Raw genomic sequence first — 25155 nt, forward strand, 5'->3', positions numbered from 1 at the left:
GTGTCGACCTTTGCTGCTCGGAAATTATTCGCCAGTCGACAGCCCACCGTGCCTCAGACAGGCAAATACAGCACTGTCCTTGCTTCTCCTCGGCCAACAAAGGAAGCGGCCACGCAGACTTGCGACCTCACCTTTAGTGCCACGGTCGTCCGATCGGCCAGCGCAAAGATCGCCCGTTCAACTTCACCACTTTCGCCTGCCCACTCTTTGACTCACCCTTCGTCGGGTTCTGCTAAATCTCGAGCCCAAAAGTCAGACACCAAGTCTTCGAAGAAAGAGCATACTCGTGAAGAGTTTTTACATACGGCAACTTCACCACCATCGGTTCCTCCTTCCTCTAAACCTCATACTTCCAAGAAGGCTACAAAGAAACCCAGTTCCTCTCCTTCTCCGCCAAGGTGTGTCCCATCCACAGCGCCACCTGGCGGAAATCGCCCTCGGCCGTCTTCTGTGTCGCCGAGGCGCACTGCTGGTGGCCGGTCAACCGGCCGATCGCTGGTGGCAGGAGCTGCTCCTGACCAACCTATGGATCAGGATCTTCTGCCTTCGGCTGAATGCCATTCCATGCTGTCGGTCGCAAGCTCTGAGCAGTCGTTGAGTTGACAGCACCCTTGGTCACATTCCTCCATTTTCTGTTCACCCTATGTCCATTATCCACTGGAATATCCGCGGCATTCGAGCCAATCGGGATGAATTGTCGATCCTCTTACGATCCTACTCGCCGGTCATCTTCTGTCTTCAGGAAACAAAGCTGCGTCCTAATGACCGCTTTGTTCTCCCTCATTTTCAGTCCGTCCGATATGACCTCCCCTCTGTGGAAGGCACTCCAGCCCATGGAGGACTCATGATTCTTCTCCATGATACTCTCCATTATCATCCAATCCCCTTAGACAGTTCCTTCCAAGCTGTCGCCGTCCGTCTTTCCCTTTCTGGATACACGTTCTCTCTTTGTACTGTATACATTCCATCGTCCACACCAATGGCACGAGCTGATCTCCTTCATCTTCTTGGTCAGCTTCCACCCCCCTATTTGCTGGTTGGGGACTTCAATGCCCACCACCCGCTTTGGGGATCTCCACATCCTTGTCCACGTGGCTCCCTATTGCTAGACGTCTTCCACCAAGCGGATCTAGTTTGCCTCAACACTGGGGTCCCCACGTTTTTGTCTGCCTCCACGACAAATTTATCTCATTTGGACCTTGCGATCGGTACTGTTCCGCTTGCTCGGCGCTTCGAATGGTTCGCCCTTGATGATACACACTCGAGTGACCACTTTCCATGTGTCCTTAGGCTGCAGCCTCAACTGCCATATATGCGCCCGCGACGCTGGAAGTTTGCCCAAGCCGATTGGACACTTTTTTCGTCTCTAGCGACATTCGATGACCGTCGCTTTCCCAGCGTCGACGATGAGGTCACACATATTACCGACGTTATTCTTACAGCTGCGGAACGTTCAATACCACGCACCTCCGACTTGCCCCGGCGCCCCCCAGTTCCTTGGTGGAACGAGGCATGCCGTGACGCAATCCGTGAGCGGCGACGTGCTCTTCGCATTTTCCGTCACCATCCTACTTTGGCAAACTGTATCCGCTATAAGCAACTCCGTGCGCGATGCCGTCGCGTCATCCGCGATAGCAAGAAGGCAAGCTGGCAATTCTTTATTAGCTCCTTTAACACCTTCACTTCCTCCTCGGAAGTTTGGAGTCGGCTTCGACGATTCTCAGGCGCGCCTAGTTTCTCCCCGGTCTCTGGGCTCACTGTCGCGCATGACACATTAGTGGACCCCGTCGCAATTTCTAACTCATTGGGTCAGCACTTTGCTGAGATTTCGAGCTCTTCAAATTACCCGCCAGCGTTTCTCCCGAAGAAACGTGCAGCGGAAGTGCAACCTCTTGCTTTCTCCTCTCACAATCGCGAAAGCTACAATACTGTTTTCTCCATGCGGGAACTCCAACATGCCCTCTCTTCTTCTCGCTCCTCCGCCCCTGGATCGGATGGTATCCATGTCCAAATGTTGCTGCATTTATCAACCCATAGTCTGCGTTACCTCCTTCGCCTTTATAATCGAATTTGGACCGACAGTACCTTTCCCAGACGATGGCGGGAAGCTATCGTCGTTCCCATTCCGAAACCTGGAAAGGACAAACATCTCCCCTCTAGCTATCGCCCCATTTCTCTCACGAGTAGTGTCTGTAAGATTTTGGAGCGTATGGTGAATTACCGTTTAGCTTGGTGGCTGGAATCACGCAGTCTTTTAACACCTGCCCAATGCGGATTCCGAAAGCATCGCTCTGCAGTTGACCATCTTGTTGCTCTCTCCACTTATATCATGAACAATTTTCTCCGGAAATGCCAAACGGTAGCAATATTTTTTGATCTGGAGAGAGCATACGATACCTGTTGGAGGACAGGCATCCTCCGCACACTGTTCTCTTGGGGCTTTCGAGGCCGGCTGCCCCTTTTTCTTCGCGAATTTATGGCAGAGCGAACGTTTAGGGTGCGGGTGAACACTACTCTCTCCCGTACTTTCTCTCAAGAAAACGGGGTACCCCAGGGCTCCGTGCTGAGTGTTGTACTGTTTGCCATCGCTATAAATCCAATTATGGATTGTCTCTTTCCTGACGTCTCGGGCTCCCTCTTTGTGGACGATTTTGCAATCTACTACAGCTCTCAACGGACCAGCCTTCTTGAACGACGTCTTCAAGGATGTCTCGATCGCCTCCACTCTTGGAGCCTCGAAACCGGCTTCCGTTTTTCTCCCAGTAAGACCGTTTGTATTAATTTTTGGCGACGTAAGGAGTTTCTTCCGCCCTCCTTACATCTAGGTCCTGTCAACCTTCCGTTTTCAGACGTCACTAAATTCTTGGGTCTTATGTTTGACAGAAAACTGTGCTGGTCCTCCCACGTTTCCTATCTTTCGGCTCGCTGTCTGCGAACGCTCAACACCCTCCGTGTCCTGAATGGTACCTCCTGGGGAGCGGACCGAGTGGTCCTTCTCCGCCTCTATCGCGCCTTAGTGCGCTCGAAATTGGACTATGGAAGCATAGTCTACTCCTCTGCTCGGCCGTCTATTCTTCGGCGTCTCGACTCTATCCACCACCGTGGATTACGTTTAGCGTCTGGAGCTTTTTACACTAGCCCTGTGGAAAGCCTTTATGCTGAGACTGCTGAACCTCTGCTGTCCAATCGGCGAGCGGTCCTTCTGAGCCGTTATGCTAGCCATCTGTCTTCCATGCCTGCTAATCCAGCCCATGACCCTTTTTTCGACGCCTCCTTTGATGTAGGGTATGCAGGCCGCTCCTCCTCCCTACTACCCCCGGGAGTCCGCTTCCGTCAACTGCTCCATTCTCTTTCCTTCCGCTTTCCTAAAACCTTCTTGACAACTTGGGGTACAGCACCGCCTTGGCTCCGTCCCCGGATCTGTCTGCTCCGTGATCTTTGTCAATTTCCCAAGGATGGTACACCTTCACTTGTTTATCGTCGGGCATTTGCTGCTCTATGTGCACAAATGATGGACGCCACCTTTATTTACACCGACGGCTCAAAAACATCGTTGGGTGTAGGGAGTGCCTATATTGTTGGCGACGCCCCACATCACTTTCGGCTTCCCGACCAGTGTTCGGTTTATACTGCGGAGCTTTTCGCTGTTCTCCAGGCTGTCCACTACATCCGCCGCCATCAGCGGATACAGTACGTAATCTGCTCAGATTCTCTCAGCTCTCTCCTCAGTCTCCAAGCTCTTTACCCTGTGCACCCTCTGGTCCACCGGATTCAGGACTGTCTGCGCTTGCTCCACCTGGGGGGCGTCTCGGTGGCGTTCCTCTGGCTCCCGGGACACGTGGTATCTGTGGGAATGAGGCGGCTGATATAGCAGCCAAGGCTGCAGTTTCTCTTCCTCGGCCAGCTATTCAGTCGCTTCCCTTCACCGATCTACGGAGCGGTTTATGTCGCAAAGTTGCTCATTTATGGCATGCGCATTGGTCAACACTTCCCCGCAATAAATTGCGGGAAGTGAAAGCCCTTCCTTGCGCTTGGACCTCTTCCTCCCGAACGCGTCGTCGGGAGGAGGTAATTTTAGCTAGACTCCGGATAGGGCACTGTCTTTTTAGCCATCGACATCTTTTAAGCGGCGATCCTCCCCCACTCTGTCCCCACTGCTCTCAGCTGTGGACGGTCAGACACCTTTTAATTGAATGCCCCTATTTTAATCCGTTACGCTCCCGTCTACAGCTATCGCCTGATCTATCGTCGATTTTAGCAGATGACACGCGCTCAGCCGACCGCGTTCTCCAGTTTATTAGTGACAGTGAAATGACGTCAGTCATTTGAAGCCTTTTTGGGGACAAGCACCCCTTTCTGTAGTAGATTTTTAAGTATTCCTTCTGCTTTTAGTTTCTCCAATTTTATGACTTTGTTCCCATTGCTGTTGAGTTTCAATTTCGGTTTTTTACTGTTTCTTAAGTCACGGGCTGGGCGCTTATGACCATAGAAGTTTTGCGCCCTAAAACCACAAAATAAAAAAAAAAACGTAGCGGTACTGCGAGAGAAAAATAGACCAGCGAATGAATTTCTGCGCCGTACCCGGAGGTACCGGCTTGTTCGGATGAAAAAGCGATGTCAAAGGTTTGTGGTCTGTGATGATGGTAAAGTGACGACCATACAAGAAATCGTGAAACTTAGTAACACCAAACACGAGAGCTAAAGCCTCTTTCTCTATCTGTGAATAATTTCTTTGCGCAGATGAGAGCAATTTTGACGCAAAGGCAATAGGGCGATCATGCGAGCCATCTTTGTGCGCAAGCACAGCACCGATCCCGAAATCCGATGCATCTACCATCAACAAAAGGGGTTTCTGGGGATCGAACGGCGTAAGGCAAGTATTTGAAAGTAACGCCGATTTCAACTGGCAAAAGGCGCGTTCGCATTCCGTCGTCCAGACGAACGGAACACCTTTACGGTGTAAGCGATGAAGCGGAGCTGAAATGGAAGAAGCATTGCGCAGAAATTGATGATAATATTTTATTTTACCCAGCACACTCTGTAGTTGTTTCAAGTTCTGCGGTGACGGCAAATCCTGTATGGCACGGAGGTGCTCTGGACTCGGATGTATTCCTTGGGCATTGAGGACATGGCCCAGGTAGGGTAAATCCCGAGCAAAAAACACACATTTGTCCTTCCTCAAGCGAAGACCATTTTGTCGCAAGACCTGAAATAATGGTCGGAGATTTTGCAAATGTTCGGCTTCTGTCTTTCCGGAGATCACAATATCGTCCAGATAGTTCGCAGCAGTAGGGACCGACGCACAAATAGATTGTAAATATTGCTGAAACAATGCAGGGGCGGATGCACACCCGAAAGGCAGTCTGTTGAAGCGATACAAGCCAAGATGCGTGTTTACCACCAAGACGCGCTGGGATTCTTCGTCCACAGGTATTTGCAAGTACGCATCTGCTAGGTCCAACTTTGAAAAATATTTTCCCGGGCACAGTTTGTCAAAAAGATCTTCCGGGCGGGGCAAAGGAAAAGTTGCAGTCACAAGTTGGGGATTCACAGTTGCCTTGAAGTCCACACAAAGTCTCAATTTTCCGGAAGGTTTTGGCAAAATTACTAAGGGAGAGGCCCAGAGAGAAGCCTGCACACGTTCAATTACACCTTGAGATTCTAAATCGTGCAATGTTCTTGCGACCTCATCACGCAATGCGTGGGGAACATTGCGCGCTCTGAAAAATTTCGGTTGCGCGTTCTCTTTCAGTTCCAAATGTGCTGCATAGTTCTTAGCGCAACCAAGGCCCGGTTCAAAAATGTCCGCAAATTCTTCACATAGACGAGAAACACTGGCGGAAGGCACAGTCTGAATCACTGAGAGGACCTGATTGACTATAGACAAATTAAACAACTGAAATAAATCTAAACCAAACAAGTTCACTGCAGTAGAAGAACGAAGAACGTAAAATGACACAAGTTTTGTTTGTCCCTTGTATGTTGCAAGAAGGCTGCACTGTCCTAACACTGGTATTTTCTGGCCTGAGTAACTATGGAGCTGAACATTTGCGGCACGCAACGGCGGTTTGCCCAGTTGGGTGTACGTGTCGTGATTGAGCAATGAAACTGCAGCTCCGGTATCAAGCTGGAATGGTATCACTTTGCCTGCAAAGTCTAAGTCTACAAAAAGTTTATTGTCCTGCTGACGACAAAAGTGACTGTGTTGTGCAACTGGAACAGACACTGGGACAGAATCACGTGTGACGTGACGGGACTTCCGTCGACGTCGACGCACACTTGTTGTGGAATGAACACTGTCTCCGGACGGGGTGGAATGAACTACATGAATATCCATGGGCGAAGGTTCACGAGCCTGAGTGTCCTTGGTTCGATTCCGGCGCGAAGCAAAGGGCCTGGAATTCGTGTGAGTGTCTGATCTGAGCTTTTTCTGGCAAACACTTTGGACTTGTCCTTTCTTATGACAGTAAAAGCAAATAGCTTGGCGTGACGGGCAATCTGCACGCGAATGTCTGGTTGCACACCGCGGGCATGATTTCACTGCATTAGCTTGCTTACGCGGCGCCCGTGTTTGCGAGCGAGGCTGCCGCTGCGCTGACGGGCGCGAGGGCCGCTGAGCGTCCCGTGCAGCGGGCCCGGCGGGCCGGTTAATGTGACACACTGCCGGCGAAGTTGCAAATGAGTCCTGAGCAAAGTCAAGTGTGTCTTGCCTATCCAATATGTCTATCACTTGTTGAAGGGAGGGATTAACTAGTTTCAAAATCTGTTCCCGTATGCGAACATCAGAAACGTTCTGTGCTATTGCATCACGCACCATAGTATCTGAATAAGGAAGTCTACATTCGCATTCAAACGCACACTCCCTAGTAAGTCCTTGCAATGTCACAACCCACTCCCTATTAGTCTGACCGGCCGTACGTTTTGTACGAAAGAACGTATACCTTTTTGCAACGACATTTACTGTTTCCTTGAAATAGGCATCTAAAGCAGACAAAAGTTCTTCGTAGGACAGAGTCGCTACGTCGCGCCGGGGAAACAACTTCACTATCACTCGGTAGGTGGACACACCGACACAAGAAAGCAAAAACGGCTGCTGCTCATTACCTTGAATTCTGTAGGCGGCTAGATGAAAGCTGAACTGGCGGGACCACTCCTGCCAGGACTCTTGGGTTGCGTCAAAGGGTCTGAATTGAGGTGCAACAGCATGTTGTGGCGGCGGTAGCGATGAAGCGGCGGCGGCCGCATCGGTGTGCAGCGCACGTTGACCCTGGACGAGCTGTCCAAGAGCATCCAATAACGCCTGCGTCTGCTGATTCTGCAAGCGATAAAATTCGGACAGTACATCTGGAGATTGTGGCGAAGCCATGACACAAAGAAATTAGGGCAAAGTAAAACACAAGATCCTTTGTAGACTCGTCGCCATGTGATGTGTCGGCAGCTGGGCCAACACCTTGTAGATAGAGGTGGCTTAATGCACGCTAGACTAACGCAGACGGGCGTGAAGTACTGGAACAGGATACGTAATTAATGCTATGAAGAAAAGTACGTAGCTGGTATAATACTTATCTTTAATAACTCATTGTGGTACATCGCACAAAGGAGACTTTAATTACAATCACTGTAAGGCTAATGGCGCCTTGCTAGTTCGTAGCCATTAACTTAGCTGAAGGCTATTCTGTCTCTCGGCTAATGAGAGAGAAAGGCTTCGTACGTCTAGTCGCTAGCACTGTCGTCCGTACAACTGGGGCTGAGTTCGAGTCAGTCTCTCGAGACCTGCCTTGTGGTGGCGCTAGGTTTGCGATCACACAGTGGCGACACGCGGGTCCGACATGTACTACAGGACCGCGGCCGATTTAAGCTACCACCTAGGACGTGTGGTGTCTGGCTGTGACACCACAATTTGTATTTTATTTTTATACTGCATTAAGCCACTTAAGTCTCTGATAAGCAAATTTGAAGAACTCAATGGAACAGTTAGTGTAGAGAAGTTGTTCAGTGGCAGTCAGGTGATATTTAGCAGTGGCAAGCTAATGATAAGTCCTGATGTTGTCAATCCAGGTGCGAGAGATATGGACAGCCTTTGCAACAAGGCAGAAGCATGTACTGTGCTGAGTGGGGACTGAGTGTGATAGCCAGAGTTTCAGTGGCTGTCATGTTCATTTACACATTCTCTGTTAATAAACAAACATCTTGCAAAATCTTCTTCTGAGACCTTGTTATTCTAGCTCACTTGCCACATATTTGCTTTCTATAGCTATTTCTGGTTACTGGAACTGGAAATAAAAATTATTTCAACATAGATGTTGGGCTCCTGCCTGTGATTCAAAAGTGAATCTTACATTCCACTGCAAACTCTTTAACAGGTTACCAGCACACACCAGGGATGAAATTTCCTGCTATTAAAAAATGGGGTAACAGTGTAGCTTATTAGCCACTCATTGGAATTTTTATCAGACTGTTTAACCTTGGGGATGTATTTCAGTCAAAACCTGACCAATACAAACTTGAGCAGTAATTTATCCAGTACGTAGGTGGCAGCGACAGCATGCCCTGAAACTGGTAGTTTCCTAGGTGCTTGATATCCTCATGGTAGACAAAAATGACAGCCGAGTGGTGTGAAAGTAAGAAAAAGGCCTCTTTCTATTATTATTCTGCTTTTCTACTAATATACTGTCATCCTTACATACAGTATTAAAAAAAAATCTAAAAGCATTTCATGCCAGCGTATTAGCACTACTCATACTTCACTGTTAGTGCACTTTCATACTAGTGCTATGCAATTACTGCTTCTGAATGTTCATGTATAGCTTCACTGAATACTTTCCTTCATGGTCAGATTTACAGAGTGCACAATTCGTGAATGAGTACGGTAGAAGATTTATTCTTGCAGGCAGTTTGTTGCACTGACACGATATTTTTTTTAATGTGACTCCCCTAAGAGTACAAAAAACACCATCACTAGATAAATGAAATTCTTTCACACCATGCTGACATTTTAGCAGGGCATTAAAACCTTAGATCAGCTGTAGTTGTGTTTGTAATCAGTGACTCAGTACATATATCCCAACAGGCTTAAATAAGTAGCTGTTACATCCATCTCTAAAAATTAAGATGAATTGATTTTTTTATATCAGTTTTATTCCTCAAATATTTTCCATAATTTTATCAAGCATAAAACTGAGACATCAACAGCCACTTATTAATATCTCCAGCTAATGGTAGTTTTGCGGTTTTTCTAACATTTCATCAGCAATTGAGGGGGAGGTTTTTGAAAACAGTAGCCATTTTTTAAAACGGTAGCCATTCATCATGGTAAAATGCCAGGAAAAAAGATCTAAATGACAGACAGCCAAAGATACCAAAACGAGTGTCACCCTCCCCAATTTTTGGTGCCAAGTGTGACAGTTTCAGAGTTTTGAGATAGATAATACAGCCTTGAATGTTGACACAAACAGTGGCCTTATTCAGCTTTTTATCTTACACTTGACATGAGGGCAGACAACCACAAGTTTTGATAAATGTGACTGACCAGATTGAGCGGCCATGTGGCTGCTACCACAAACAGTCCCACAGAGACTTTGCTAATGTTTAGACCTAAGAGGAAATTGTAGGTGCACTTATGTGTCCACTGCCAAATTTGAGTAAGAATTTTATATAAAATAAAACACTTTTTAATGTAAAAAACTGACTTGATTCACAATTAGTGCAAAGAAAAACATTCAATTTTTCATTGTGTGCTTCACTTAATTGTTTAGATGTGGTTGGGAGTGAAAAAGTTTCTTATATAGTTATGACCCTTACCAGTTTTGGGTAAAAAATGGCTCTGAGCACTATGGGACATAACAGCTATGGTCATCAGTCCCCTAGAATTTAGAACTACTTAAACCTAACTAACCTAAGGACAACACACAACACCCAGTCATCACGAGGCAGAGAAAATCCCTGACCCCGCCGGGAATTGAACCCGGGACCCCGTGCTCGGGAACGAGACCACGAGCTACGGACAGTTTTGGGTAAGATTCATGTGATCTGTATACCCTTTTGATCATATTAAATTTAAGGGGTAAAGAGAACTTGTCTACCAACTACAAGGTGATACTGTGATGATATAAACTTTCAGGGATGATGGTGAAGGATGAGTATACGAATTTGAGGTAAGGGACCTCTGGTCTGGAAAATAGAGCTGAATGTTATAAATGAAAATCTTTCTGATAACCGTGACAGTAGACCTCTCTACAGCAAGCTCTATGCTTTCTACATTTTGAAGTGTGGTAGTATAGAACAAAACAGGAAAAAAGTCCAGGAAACATACTGTCTAAAGTGCATGCCTCAGAGAGCTAAGAGCACTTTTTCATCTTCACTACCGTGAAACACATCTCTTCTACTGAACAAGTGCTCGTACCTCTTACGATACGCATTTTAGAGCCTGTGCTTACTAGACACTTTTCGTTGTTTTGTCCATGCTAAGGCTGTTGGTAAATATCAAAGTGCCAATATTGAGTGCCATTTTTTGTACATATTTATTTGAAGTTGTTCTTTTGAGATTGTAGAAGAACATAATATTACTTTCTCTGTGTGAAGGAGTCTTACTACTTTTTGAGTCTTCAACACATCCAATCTTTCTCTTTGACTGTATGAAGCAAATATATGTGCCACAAAAGTAGTAGTCCGACTGCACTAGGGGATGATGGTGTGAATGGAACAACAAGATTTCCTACGTGAAGAAACAGTGCACCGGTTACATTAAAAAACAGTTGCTGAAAATGATGAACAAGAATCTAAATGACAAGATTTGTCTCTGTGGTGGGTGGAGATTTGTAAGGGGACACTACCAAAAGAAATTGCAACGTTTAGCTTCACCTGCAATTTTGACAATACAACCACTAGGTCGCTGGCATTGCAGAAATTGAAAAAAGGGAAGTCGACATGAAGTGTTTCGGACAAATTCAATATGTGATGAAATAGTGATGGGCTCATCGGACACATTTTACTGTGCCACTTACATGCAATTACCAAAGTGGTTATTGCCAAGTGTGAACGTGCATTATTTTCCCTCAGTTCTTGCTCTAACAGGGATAGGCAGGCTGCTGGTTCATTGATGTACAGCATAGCTAATAATCAATCAGTACTTAAATACATGCTCTAAAACCAGCAGTATATTTACAATGTGAAGGCGACATTTTTATGGGCCGGAATGTCGATATTTTCTTTTCTCCATGTATATGCAACTTCAGTACTGTTCTTGTATGGGCAATTAAAATTATTAACTATCTTCAGCGTTTTTCTATAAATTCTTTACAGTCTTCTCTGCTTTTCATTTCAATCTGCAGCTGTTGATTTGTTATCCAGACACAGGACCCAGTGCTCAATTTCTTGCATTCAGAAACTTTGCCTAGCTGCTTTTTTTATTCTTCAGCAGAAGAACTGAACAGGCCTTTTCCCTGAATTTGTATATCTGTCAACCCTGCTCCCATTTTCTAGGCACTATTTTCTATTCTACACAATATTTGCACATACTTTTGAGTTTCTTTTTCCCTTTCCTGGTGGGCTTTAATTGGGATATTATGTCCATATTCATACAGTGTCTACTATCTCATCAAAATTTTAATATAACAATCCTCTAGGACTATAGCACAAATTTTACCATTATTTCTACAGCAGCAGCATTAATTGGGCACCAAAATAGCATTGCTCATGCAAGAGACATTTGCTGTTTACTAATATTGACGTAAGGGGCCACATGAAAATGAGACGTGGAAGAAAAGTAAATAAACTGTTTATTAATTCAAAAGCAATTGTCATACATGTTAATACAGTTATCCCATTGAGTGACGAGCTATTCAGTGACTGTGATGAAGCATTTGCAGATGCCTATAAATGGCCATGAAATGTCTTTCTCAAAGGCTCCAAAAACATGGAAATCACATAGAGAGAGATTGGAGGATGTCAGGGATTCCCAGCTAAACTTCTACAGCATACTGGAGACAACCATGGCAACATATGGCGGGCATTATCCTGCAACAGAATAATGCCATCTGTCAATATATCTGGGCATTTGAACTTGACAGTGCACTTCAATCCCGCAGATTGTGGACGTTCTTCACGGTGCTGTTCTCTGGCTGCTGATATAATTTTTTTTCTTTATTCCTGATACTGTACTGATTGCAAATAGGAATATATGTTTGACTGTTGTCTTTCTAATGAACAACATAGTTTTTAGGATGTATATGTTTATTATAGTGAGCACACTTGTTTTTCGAAATAGGCCATGGTGTGATTCCTATTATTTAGGTCCACATACCATATTTTTGATTTCATAGTTTAGATGTGAGGAAAACAAGACATTGTATGCAGGACAAAAGTATCTTTGCAAACCTTGCTAACACACTGCTTGGAGTCAATAGGTGTGTCCCATTCCAGCTTGCCTTGAACAGATAAACCAAGGACACTTAATTGTAAACTTCATTTTGGCCGTCTTGAAACTTCATTCATGATCATGTTTCTGGTAAGCACCATGATGTCTCCCTACAGGAAATCTGGTCTATGTATTGCTGTTATGTGTAATGTATCTTGGCACTCTCTGGCCAGCAACATGCAGCCTGCATTGGCTGGCCACTTAAAGTCTAATTTCTTTCAGTGAAGTTAAGGACTTGATATAACATCCTTCAGTGCTCCAGTTGAGTTTAACTTATATGCATGAGCTACAGAGTATTCTGTGATTCAAAAGAGTAAATCTGACATGTTTTGTTGTGTTTGCGGATTGGTTGAAACTTAGCAATATGGAATTGCTTAATTTGATATAAAGCCACTTTTAACATAAACATATTTTTTTTCTCTTGTGATCTATATTCCATTTGCAATACATATACCAAGCATATGTGATATCTACAAATTATTATTGAAGCTCAATTGTTCAAAATTTTATTGACCAGAGCATAGTTCACAGTCTGCTAACAACAGTGTAAATCATTCATGTATAAACATTTTTATTTGCAGAAATATTCGAAACGTACAATTCGAGAAAGCTACATCCTCTAACAAAATTTGACCCTGCAAATAATTCTTTGTTTAGAGTGACATATCTTATTTGAAAACCCTCATTCCAGACTTTCTAAAGAATATTTTGCCTGTTCGGGTGGTCAACTTAGTTCTTAAAAACATGAAAAACTGTGCAGTGTTCACAGCAGAGTTGGTGTATGACATTGCTGCTTTTAGAGGTGGCCTGGCCTCCTACCACAGGCTTACCCTACCCCATCAGAGGCTGCGCGCCACCAATGAAAGGAGCCATGTCATACACCAACTCTGCTACAAACACAGCACAGCTATTTATGTTGTTGTGACTCAAACCAGCTGTCCATCAAGATAAATGGTCACTGCCAAACTGTTGTCAAGAACAAAGTTGACAACCTGGTGGCACACCATACTCACTTTCATTGGCTCTGCTTCACTACCCGAGCCATCTAGATCCTCACCTCCACTACCAGCTTCTCTGAACTATGCTGATGGGAGTTATCCTTACAACACAACCTCTCTGCTCTTGCAACTGTTCTGATCTCAATCTCATGTAACCCACTGTCCCTCCACCCTACAGTTTCCCCATTCTATGGTCTTGTCATCCCCTCCCAATTCATGTCCCCACACCGCCTTCAGCATGTGGCCCTTCTCAACGGCTGTTACAATTGTACCAACCCTTATACCCACCACCTGTCCTTCCCACATTCCTAGCTCACAAACTGGAGACCTCCCTCAGAGTGGCTAGCCACCAAGCCCCCCTCCCCCCAAGTCCCTCTCCCTGTCTTCCACCTCCCCCTCTCTCTACCCACCCCACACAACTCTAGCACCACCACAACCAGTATGGGCATAGGTGTGTGTGTGTGTGTGTGTGTGTGTGTGTGTGTGTGTGTGTGTGTGTGTGTGTATTTACACTCTACAAATACTTTCCTATGGTACTTATACTCAAACAATGTAGTGTGTAATTATTTTAAAAATTACTTGAAGATCCTTCTGATCGATAAATGCACTTCAAAGGAGGAAGAGGAGGTTATCGAGGAACATCATTGACCATTCAGTGAACTTAGAAGGTAACTTTCAAATCACAAGAGACAACACCTTCAATGATTGAAAAGTTCAGTTTTCCTTATCTCCTGTATAGCATAAAGAAAAACAGAAGTTATGAGTTATGAGCCCATCATAGAAATTTTGTGCCTCAGGTCTTTATTACTTATTGATTCTCAGTAGATCATCCATGGGATTTACTGTTCACACAATGAGTACAACTATCAAATCATATAAATAATTACTGTGTATCTTAACTCCCTTACTGCATGGTACTGCAAAGAAGTCTCCTTAGACCATTAGACTATCCTAACATACGACAGCCCATGTAAGTAACACCTTGCAGAGCCAGGCCACATATATAAATGCCACTTAGGTCGCAAACACTAAATGATGAGGGTAGTAGTGAATGTAACAGTGCTCTAGCCCCCCTTACATTGACAGCACTATCTGATGGCATAACAAACTGTCTTCAAATGAATCTTAAAAAATTAAAATTAGCTGTATGTTACATATAATAAATGTTAGCCAGCAAAATGAAAGCAAACAAGTAGACTATAAGTGAACATATCATGTGGTTTTCTTCGTAATATTTGCTTTATTACTTTTTGAATTATTTTTTTCTTTTATTATTTGATCTTAGAATGGTAACTGGTTTTGAATATAAATACAAACATTTAACATCATACTTGTCCTATTTTCCATAGTGTAATGAATTTGCATGGGATAAAGTAGTACATTTCAGTATAGTCATAACTTCGCAATTCACTATTTCTACAATGTCAGCACTATTTTACAAAATTTTCACATGCAGATGATCGTTCAAGTACTGCTAACAACTCAGTTGAAGAGGCAACATTTGCTGTGACATGCTGAAGTGAGCACATATATTTACTTGTAACATGTTTTATTTACTTTATTTTGCTGCACATTACTTTTTTATTTGTAACATATAGCTAATTTTATTTTTTAATGTTCATTTGTAGATATGAAGATGGCCTATACTGGCTGTACCCAGCCATTGAAAACAAAATAAAGACTGTGACCTAGACAGTGTTACTCAATCAAATAGAGTGGTCAACATTTCCCATATGATGAGCAGCTACATTAAACAAGTGTCATTTGAGCGATCTGGAAGGGCATAGATGAAGAAAAGATGAACCAGAACTGGTGGTTGGTTGACCTGAGCACACAGTTAATTTGGTTATGCTCTGTGAACACCCTTCTCCTGTGTTCAGTTTCTGCAAATGGAAAATCCTTATTTTGCAGTAATGTAGAGGGCTTCTGGCAGCTCCCAAAATGAACATTCTACATAATAACTGGATAATGTCAACAGATTCATCAAAGTAGTCTTAAACTGCCCTTTTGCACAATGTCAACTTCTTTCAACCAGTTCTCTCCAAGGGAGAGATAATCATAAAAACTTAGATCTATACTAACATTAAACAGATAGCTTTTGTAGCTACTGTCCTTAAAAATATATACATTACTTGCCCTCATTAAAGATACAAAGACAAGGTTCGATTTGTCTGCTAGTGTACCCGGTAATGTGTATGCTCTCCAAAAGAATACGTCCACCTTGTGAAAGAAATGCTCTTGTGGCAAACTGCTATTCTTCACCCCGCACGATGAAAGCGTTGTCTAACAACACTGTATCGAAACAGCCATGTGTTACTAACTTACCTGCCTAGCACTTCCAAAGCCGAGGGGTGCACACCATGATTGTCGGGGAGTGTTTGGCCTGCTGACTTGCTGACTTCGTCTGTTTCAGGGACATTGGAAGCGAAGAACGGGTTCGGTACATGAACAGAGTGTTCTACAGAGATTCGTGAGTATACAGTTCTTTATTTTCTTTCACAAATATGAATTTTCATGTGTTTCAGGGATATTGCAGGTCATGAACGTTTTGGGTACATGACAAAGGTGTACTACAAATATGCGTGAGTACCAGTTTTTTAATTAATATTTCTCACAAAAGCACAAGTGTCTTGCACATAAATCAGAATGTGTTGGTAAGATGCATGGTGGTCTGCTGCAAAGCATGTATAGCAGACATAAAACGGAGATAATATTTTGCTTCTATGTCAAATCTCCCCCCCCCCCCCTAAAATGCACTGTTGTTGTTGCTGTTGTTATCGTCACTGCTTCTTCATCTGAAGACCGGTTTGCTGCAGCTTTCCATGTTAGTCTATACTGTGCAAGCCTCTTCATCTCAACATAACTACTGCAACCTTTAGGGGTCGGACAAAAAACATGGGAAAACAGGGAGAAATACATGCTTGAACATAGATGCAGATGCTAGTCGACCCTGCAGGTTGCGGGCTGTATTTGATCATGAACGGCACCTGTGCAGTGTCCTAAATACGTTGCAATTGTCAATCGTGGTCATAACAGTATTCTGTATATTTGTCAGGACATTATGTTGGAAATAAGTAAATCTGGAAGTGGGAAAATAGCTGGTGCTTCTATGGTGGATGCTCTCATAACCAAGGCAGCCAAAGTGTTTACATCACACACAGAGAGAGCCTAAAATCATCATCCAGCAAGTCACAACAGTGATGAAACTGTGTGTCAAGTGATCATAACAGTCAGTTATTGAAGACAATTATGACAAAAAATATGAGGACATCATCTGCTAAAATCATTTCAGAACTGAATGTCCCACTCGATAAACCCAATAGCACCAAAAAATAACTTGGATACTCCATAAGCAGGGAACTGTAAGGCAAGAAGGAATTCCAAAACTACTTATCAATGATGCAAATGCCCACAACAGGAAAACTTGGTCTATGGAGCAAAGGAAGAAAGTCATTTTGTCAGATGAGTCTTGCTGGACACTGTTTTGCAACTTCTGTCAGAGTTTACATCCCACACGTGAAATACGGAGGGGGTCTGGTGGTGATTTTTGCATCCATACCTTGGTCCTCCATGGTCCCCATGGTTACACTGTAAGGTTGCGTTACTGCCAAGGATTATGTGACCATTTTCATTGATCAAGTGCATCATTGATCAGGTGCATCCCCTGGTACAGCATTTGTTTCCCAATGACGATGCTACGTTCCAAGACGGCAGGGGTTCCTGTTCACACTGCTCACCTTGTCTCAGACTGGATCTATCAGCACAAGGATGACTTATGGTATCTCCCCTGGTACCACATTCACCAGATCTTGCACAGTCACAAGATCTCAATACTACTGAGCCTTTATGGTCTACAGCGGGGAGAATGGTGCGTGATAGCCACCCATCTCCTTCATTACTACCTGAACTTCCCACTATTTTACAGGAAGAACAGTATAATATATCCTTGGAAACCATACGGGACTTGTATTTATCCATTCATAGATGACTGGGAGCTGTTTTTTCCCTTTTTTGTGTTTCCATAATTTTATCTATCACCTATAAATCCCCGGGTTCGATTCCCGGCGGGGTTAGGGATTCTTCCTGCCTCGAGATGACTGGGTGTTGTTGTGTCGTCTTCATCATCATCATCATCATCATCATCATCATCATTCATCCCCATTACAGTTGGAGGAAGGCAATGGCAAACCACCTCCGCTAGGACCTTGCCTAGTATGGCGGTGCGGGTCTCCCGCATCGTCCCCTACGCTCCTCGGAGTATGGGACATCATCATCATCATCACCTATAAATCCATTTGAACCTGCTTACTGTATTTGAGCTTTCGTCTCTCATTTCCCTCGGTAACCAAACAGACGATTCTTGAGGCATCAGGATGTGTCCCATCAACTAGACTCTTTATTTTAAACAATTTTTTTTTCTCTCTAGTTTCATTCACAACCCATCTAATCTTCAGCACCACACTTCGAAATCTTGTATTCTCATATTAATTATCATCCCCATTTTACTTCCACAAAGATTACACTTGAGACAAATAGTGAAAAATACTTTCTGATACTTAAACTTCATCATTGACAAATTTCTCTGTTTCAGAAAACTTCCCTTGCTATTTCAAGTCTATTTTAGATTCACACTGCTTCAGCTGTCATCAGTTATTTCGCTGCCCAAATAGCAAAACTCGTCTACTATTCTTAGTGCAACATTTCTTAATCTAATTACCTCAGCAGTGCCTGATTTATTTCGACAACATCCGTAGTCTTGTTTTACTTTCCTCGAAGCTCATCTCGTAACCTGTTATCACATTGTCTGTTCTGTTCAACTGATACTCTAAACACATAGCAGTCTCGTGAAATAATTTTAATGTACCAGAAAACACGAAAAATATCTTCTCTCTCCTCCTAGATTTCCTTTAATGCTTAGCCAGTGTACAAAATTAATATCATGAGAACTACACTACAGCCTTGTCAAACTCTCATTTCTGGAGTTTTCAACTACTGACTCCCTTCCACATTCAGCTCTTGCAACTGTAGGTCAGTCAGTATGATGTGAAGATAGCACCTACTACAATCAGTATAATTTAACATTATGGCAAGGAATTATGGACCGTGGACTTGTTATCTAGTGTACTTTCCTCCACACTCTTTGAATTACTCAACAAAGCAACAGCAATCATAAAAAAAATTCTGAAAAACCATTTTCTACACTTGCAATGATGGCCAACAAGGCAGGAAAACGTGGAAGACTAAGAAATACTACCCGTTGTTCGTCGAAGGTGGCTTGCGTATTTGGTCAAGCCAAAACACATCTGGAGCAGTTGCTACCTTGACTTGTTTATACTTAATACGGTGTACTGTATCCTATGACATTTGAAACTGACACACTTTGTGTTTCTCACAACACACAAAAAGTGGCATGTAATGCACATGCATCCTTACTACAAGGCAACTGAAAAGGAGGGCTTGCAAAGAAGCGTTTATCTACTCTGCAGAAAAAGTTTTACGTCCATGTGCCTACTGCTGCAGATTTTGGTCAGTGGAGGGCAGCGAATGGTTTTAGTATCATGGATGTCTTTTAAGTTTTTACAAAAAAAAAAAAAAGGAACTGACATGTTTGCATCCTTTCGGACCAATTCCAGAAACATTTTCTTCACTTTCTATATCTACAGATATATTTCGCAAACCACCATACAGTGCGTGTTGGGGGATACCTTTTACCATTACCAACCAATGCCTCCACACCAGTTCTAATTTCTCTTATCTTGTCCCCTGTGTTCCTTATTCGAAATGTATATTGGTGGCAGTAAAATCTTTCTGCAGTTAGCCGCAAATGCCAGTTCTCTAATTCTTCTCAATGATGTTACTTGAAAAGATCATCTTCTTTCCTTCAGGGATTCCTATCCGAGTTCACGAGGCATCTCCATGAAACAAACCTACTGGTAACAAACCTAGCAGTATTCCTCTAAATTGTTTTGATGCCTTACTTTATGGTACTAGTGTTCTATAAGTGGTCTCCTGTATATATGAGCCACACTTTCCAAGTATTTTCCCCGTGAATCAGAGTCGACATTTGTATTCCCTGCTACCAACGTATGCAGCTATTGCATCTCATTTCACTTTTCAATGCTACACCTAGATATTTCATCAATGTGATTTTCAAGCAGCAAACCATTTGCCAACCCCTCCCCCGACACACACACACACACACACACACACACACACACACACACACACACAGCACTATTTTCAGCAACCTAAATTGCCATCTTCAGAACTGAAAAAATATTACATAACTTTTTTACAGTCTAATAGTCATTATTAACTATAAAGAAGCAATTCTAATACACATATTACATATCATCTACACACATGGACCATTGCGTCCTTCTATGTGGCCATTTAATCATGGGTATATGTGGGAATAACTGTAATGTAAGTAAAAATGGTTATGGAAAATCAAAACATAAATCGGTTAGCAATAGTGCACAGCACTGCACATCAGCAAAGTTTGCACTGATAAACTATATTGCAGTGACAGACATAACAAAATCTTTATTGTGTTAACAATGTGCCCACTCTTCCATACAAAACAGACCTTGCTTGTAACATAGCGAGGCAGATTACAGCGAGAAATATTGAGACTGTTCTGAAGAAAAATTTCAACACTCATATGTTCTGCCCTGGTGATATGACACGATACATTCTGCAGCATTTAAAATGCATGTCCTGCCTGAAAATTCACTGCATTCCCATAAATAGTTTTGTTCCCTCTGTAACACTTTCGTTGCTGTAGCATTTTGTGTTAGGTGTAATTTTGTTGCTTGCTTTTCCTTTCATGCTTGCTTTCTAAACACCTTAACCTTATCTGCAACTCTCTTTCCAACAAAATTTGCTGTATAAACTAAAACCTTTGTACAAATTCAAAATTGGTGACTAACCAGACAGGTATGTGGGAGGATATAGAAAGCTACTGTTGGTATAGGAGCACTGGAGTGGGACTTTTCATTCACAGTGTCTTATTTTCTGCAGTCGCTTTGATCTCTTCTTAGTGATTTCCTATCACTTGCATTTTCCTTACTTTATTCTGAAATATGTGGTATCTCCAGTGATTTAACTCAATATGTAGGAGCTCTCATAACATGCTATTATTACTGCTTTACGTGTATTAATCAGGCCATGACTCTGTTGTGTTGTTAACTTATAAGACTAATCTGCACTAGATAAAATAATTATACTTTATGAACAATAATGATATAGATGTATATCAAGCAACACAATCAAAATAAAAGTGCCACAAAGCTGCTTTACTTGTGAATGCCCTAGACGATGTGGTACGCACCTGTTTCACCTTGAGGAAAAGTTCCGCATCGTTTCTCTTCATATGCTTCAGTGTTTTGCTTGCTCCAGGTTAGAATATGGGTGAGCAGCCAGTGTTACATTGCAACTGAAGGTAATAGTGACAACTGGTCAAGTCACAAAGGCTGCAGGATTTCATTTATGTTGATGTGGATTACTTACCATGTAGACACATCTGCACTAACTAACTATGCTTCAATGCTTTAAGATCTCAACTGATGTCTTTAAACACTTTTATACTGCCTTAAGTAGTGCTATTGACATTTTCTTACCTGCCTTTTGGTCATATGGACCCATAATACTAGAGTTCATACAAAATAATAAGACACCACTGCAGAAAGGCATTTTTGTCCCGAGTGCAGGGGATTTCATTCCGTTGTTCCGAAGGGACACTTGCCACGGTTGTCAACTACCAAACTGCATATTTTCACCACTCTACTACATAGCATGGCACCACATTCTTCATCCACAGTAGGTGCAGCAAAGGTTCATCATAACCAAGCACATGTGATTAAATATGGTCCAGTCACATTAATTTGACCACCTACCATAATTTCCAGTGCAGACATGCAAGAGAAGTGTCAATGAGTGTCTGGCAGGTACCCAACAGGGATGCTGACTCCAGTGCCGTGGACAGTGCCATGGCACAAATAGCTCGATTGAGGTGTTCCCACAGATTCTCGATCGGATTTTAATCCGAAGAGTTTGCTGACCAGGAAAGTACCGTAAACTCGACCTGGTACTCTTTGAACCACACGTACATTTGGAGCTGTGTCACACATTGCATTGTCCTGCTTATAGATGCCATTGTGCCAAAGAAAAACCAAATAGCATGTAGGGGTGGATATGATCCCCAAGGGTAGATGTATAATTGTCTTGATCCATTGTACCTTCCAGAGTAACGACATCATCTATCGAATGTCACAAAAACATTCCCCAGACCACAATGCTCCTTCCTCCAGCCTGAACCCTTCTGACAATTTTTGCAAGGCCATAGATGTCAATGGCCATCTATCTGATGGAAAATAAAATGTGATTAATCTGAAAAGGCCACCTATCAAAATGGTTCAAATGGCTCTGAGCACTATGGGACTCAACTGCTGTGGTCATCAGTCCCCTAGAACTTAGAACTACTTAAACCTAACTAACCTAAGGACATCACACACATTCATGCCCGAGGCAGGATTCGAACCTGCGACCGTAGCAGTCGCACGGTTCCGGACTGCGCACCTAGAACCGCGAGACAACCACGGCTGGCGCCACCTATCACCACTCAGTAGACGACTACATGGTATTGGCATGCAAATACAAACCTTTGCTGCCGATGAACAAGTCAGCATGAGTGCATGAACCGGGTACCTGCTGAGGAGGCCCATACACAGCAACATTTGCTGAACAGTCGTTGAGGAGACACTGTTTGTAGCCCCTTGGTTCATCTGGGTGGTCAGGTGCTCAAAAGTTACCCATCTACTCACCTGTACACGCCTCTGCAGCAGTCATCACCACAGTTGTCTCATCAATGGTTTTGGACAGTGCCATTTTGCGTGCATGGTACACTTCAACCATGGAAGCACACAGTTTACAAACTTAGCAATTTCAAAAACGCTTCCACCCTCGGTGCAAAAGCCAATGATTGTACCCTTTTGGATGTCGATAAATTGATCCATTTCTGCATTACCGAGGACAGTACTGTTTTCTGCACCCCACACACCATTCATATACCTTCACTGCTATTGCTATCACTTGCCACCTGTGTGTGTTTCTTGCACGTTGACATCAAACATAGGCAGTGGTCACATTAATGTGACTGTACCTTTATACAATGCCAATAAATTTTTGCCAGGACAGGCAAATTTAGATGCAAAAATCTCATTGAGAAGTGTGCTTGAGAGGGTTGCACATTGAAGAGAATAAAGGAGTAGGTGAAAGACTTAGCTTCAATGCCTCCCTTCTTTGAAAAAACATACAAGGAGGAAATGAAAATTTTATTTTTTATAGCCAAACGGGTTGTCAGGGGACTGACACACACTTTCCATGTGAATGTATTCCTTCCGTGACACTGTCAGTATCGCAGTAAGTGAGACATAGTACACTTCAACTTTTACCCTTTTTTTTCACGATATTTTCTTCTGGCAGCACATGGTTGGATCTGTTTTGCTTTGGTTGGTCCTTTATTTATGCAACTGTTTCTTTTTTTTGTACTGCTGTAACCTGTTAACATGATCATTTGAACCTTCACTAACTATAGCTTACAAGTGAAGCGTAGGCTTCAGCTGTCGAACTGCACCTTCCTCGCCGCATGATGGCCATTGGCAGTGCAACCCCCAACCGCTGCCATTGTCCTCTCTCCTACTGCCCTGTTGGGCAAATGTAGATAGATTTATTTTGTGTGGACCTTACCACTGCCATTGCCAGTAACAGTAATAATGGACTGCAGCATACCGAAAGACATACTGACAGTGTTCAGAATAGCTGAAACATGACAAGACAATTTATACAACAATCACAATTGTATGTTAAATTCTTAAGAGATCTGTCTCAACCATCTGAAATCAAAACAAGAGTAAGACAAGGAGAGGGTCTCTCACCAACTCTGTTTAATTGTATCCTGGAGAAGGTAATCCAAGAATGGACGCATCAAATGAGTTGGCTAACATAATATTCCAAAAGGAATCACTTTTGGCTACGAAAAGTCTAGGCTTCAACTCGAATGCTTAACTCTTGCAGATGATCTAGTAATTTGTGTGCAAAATCTAGGCACTGCGGCCAGCAGATCAAACATGAATAATAAAGATGATGTTTCGTGACAGAGAAACACAGACGTTAAAGCAGGGAGAACTCAAACCAAACAGCAAGGAGAAGATAGCAGTTGAAGAAAGAGCAGGGAGATAGCATCCACACTACACCAGAACATTTGCAAATCCAGATCCCTATCTTATCATGCCAAATTCAGACTACTCTGGCTTAGTTATGCCTGAATGTTTAAACACCACAGAATACCAGCGAGAGAGAGAGCGAGAGAGAGAGAGAGAGAGAGAGACCAGCAAGAAGTGGGGATAACACTGGATGACAACCATAAAGCACAAGACCGTCTTGTTTCCCAAAAGAAGCTAAAATCAAAAAAAGGGCAAGAAGGGTACTGAAATGAGGTATCAGCAGCACAGGGAACAAATGTGTGCATACTGGGCTAAAATTTAAGGTGCAAGGAAAAGAGCAATTGAAATTAAAAGGTACAGAGGCAGCCAATACAAGAAGAAGAAGAAGAAGAAGAAGAAGAAGAAGAAGAAGAATTATTGGGCAGTTAGTAATACCATTTACTCTATTTTTTAAATTTAAACTTTTCATCCAAAAATTACATATTTCCTTTCAAAATAATTCATATAGCATTTCAATATTGGTAGTCACTTAAACTGGAAACTATAATTGTAATTATTACAGCCATCCCTGGAAATTATTTTGCTGTTGAGTATGCACTTCTGACAAAATAGAATGTATTAATTGTGGATGACTGTTACAGGTCAGGTGCTGCAATTGTATTTGATGTGTCGAGGATAGCAACATTTCATTCAGCGCAAAAGGTAAGAATTTATTTTCATATGTTACACCGCCAACAAATCTCTGGAAATGGGAAATTTGAAAAAAATTGTACTCGGACTTTTGCAGAATTTATTCTTTGGTAGCTAAGTAAGATATAAAAACAAACACTCAAGTATACAGTAAGTGGGTGGAGGATGAGATAAGTCATAAGGGGAATATGAGCACACAATTTGAATTCCTAACAAATTAGAAGCACTACCTTCACTAAGAGTGGAACTGTTTCAAAATAAATGGATTCTAGAGAAAAATTTGGCAGTGAAGTAGCAAAATGCTCAATGATATAATAATGTAAATTCCAGAATTGAAACATACAAAAAATAATGAAGGCAAGCATTCACCTGCTGAGAAATGTTACTGCTGCAGTGCATATAGAGTCTGACACAAGTGATAATTTATAACTACTCTAACTTTAACAGCTTTCTCTCTCTCTCTCTCTCTCTCTCTCTCTCCCTCTCCCTCTCCCCCCCCCCCTCCCTCCCACTCTCCCCCCCCCTCCCCCTCATATGATCAACTGCCTCATTATTGGCTTACCAAATGACACAACAGAGTAGAAATTACACATGATGATGCTTCCCTATTAAACATGAAATGGGTTTCGACGTGTCAAAAACTGGCAAATGTTATTTTGTAGACAAAGTGAAAGTTCATTTTCTTGAAGACACCATCAACATAAGATTGCTTTTACATTACATAAATATTCTCCCACCGCTTTTTTATTCCTTTCATAGAAATACATCTCATTTTTATAACATTAATTCACAGTAAGAGTAAATACAGGTTTAATGATAAGTTGCC

General features: G+C 42.8%; 1 protein-coding gene across 1 annotated transcript in view; it reads left to right on the forward strand.

The window, feature by feature from the left end:
- LOC126209823 (uncharacterized) overlaps positions 1 to 25155 on the forward strand; it is a 419427-nt gene that overhangs the window by 379039 nt on the left and 15233 nt on the right. The window contains exons 5-6 of the mRNA XM_049938955.1: positions 15939 to 15995; positions 24281 to 24341. Coding sequence (XP_049794912.1) covers positions 15939 to 15995; positions 24281 to 24341 — 118 coding nt within the window. The remainder of the gene's footprint in view (positions 1 to 15938; positions 15996 to 24280; positions 24342 to 25155) is intronic.

This window comes from Schistocerca nitens, chromosome 10 (assembly GCF_023898315.1).
Source record: "Schistocerca nitens isolate TAMUIC-IGC-003100 chromosome 10, iqSchNite1.1, whole genome shotgun sequence".
NCBI classification, from domain to species: Eukaryota; Metazoa; Arthropoda; class Insecta; order Orthoptera; family Acrididae; genus Schistocerca; species Schistocerca nitens.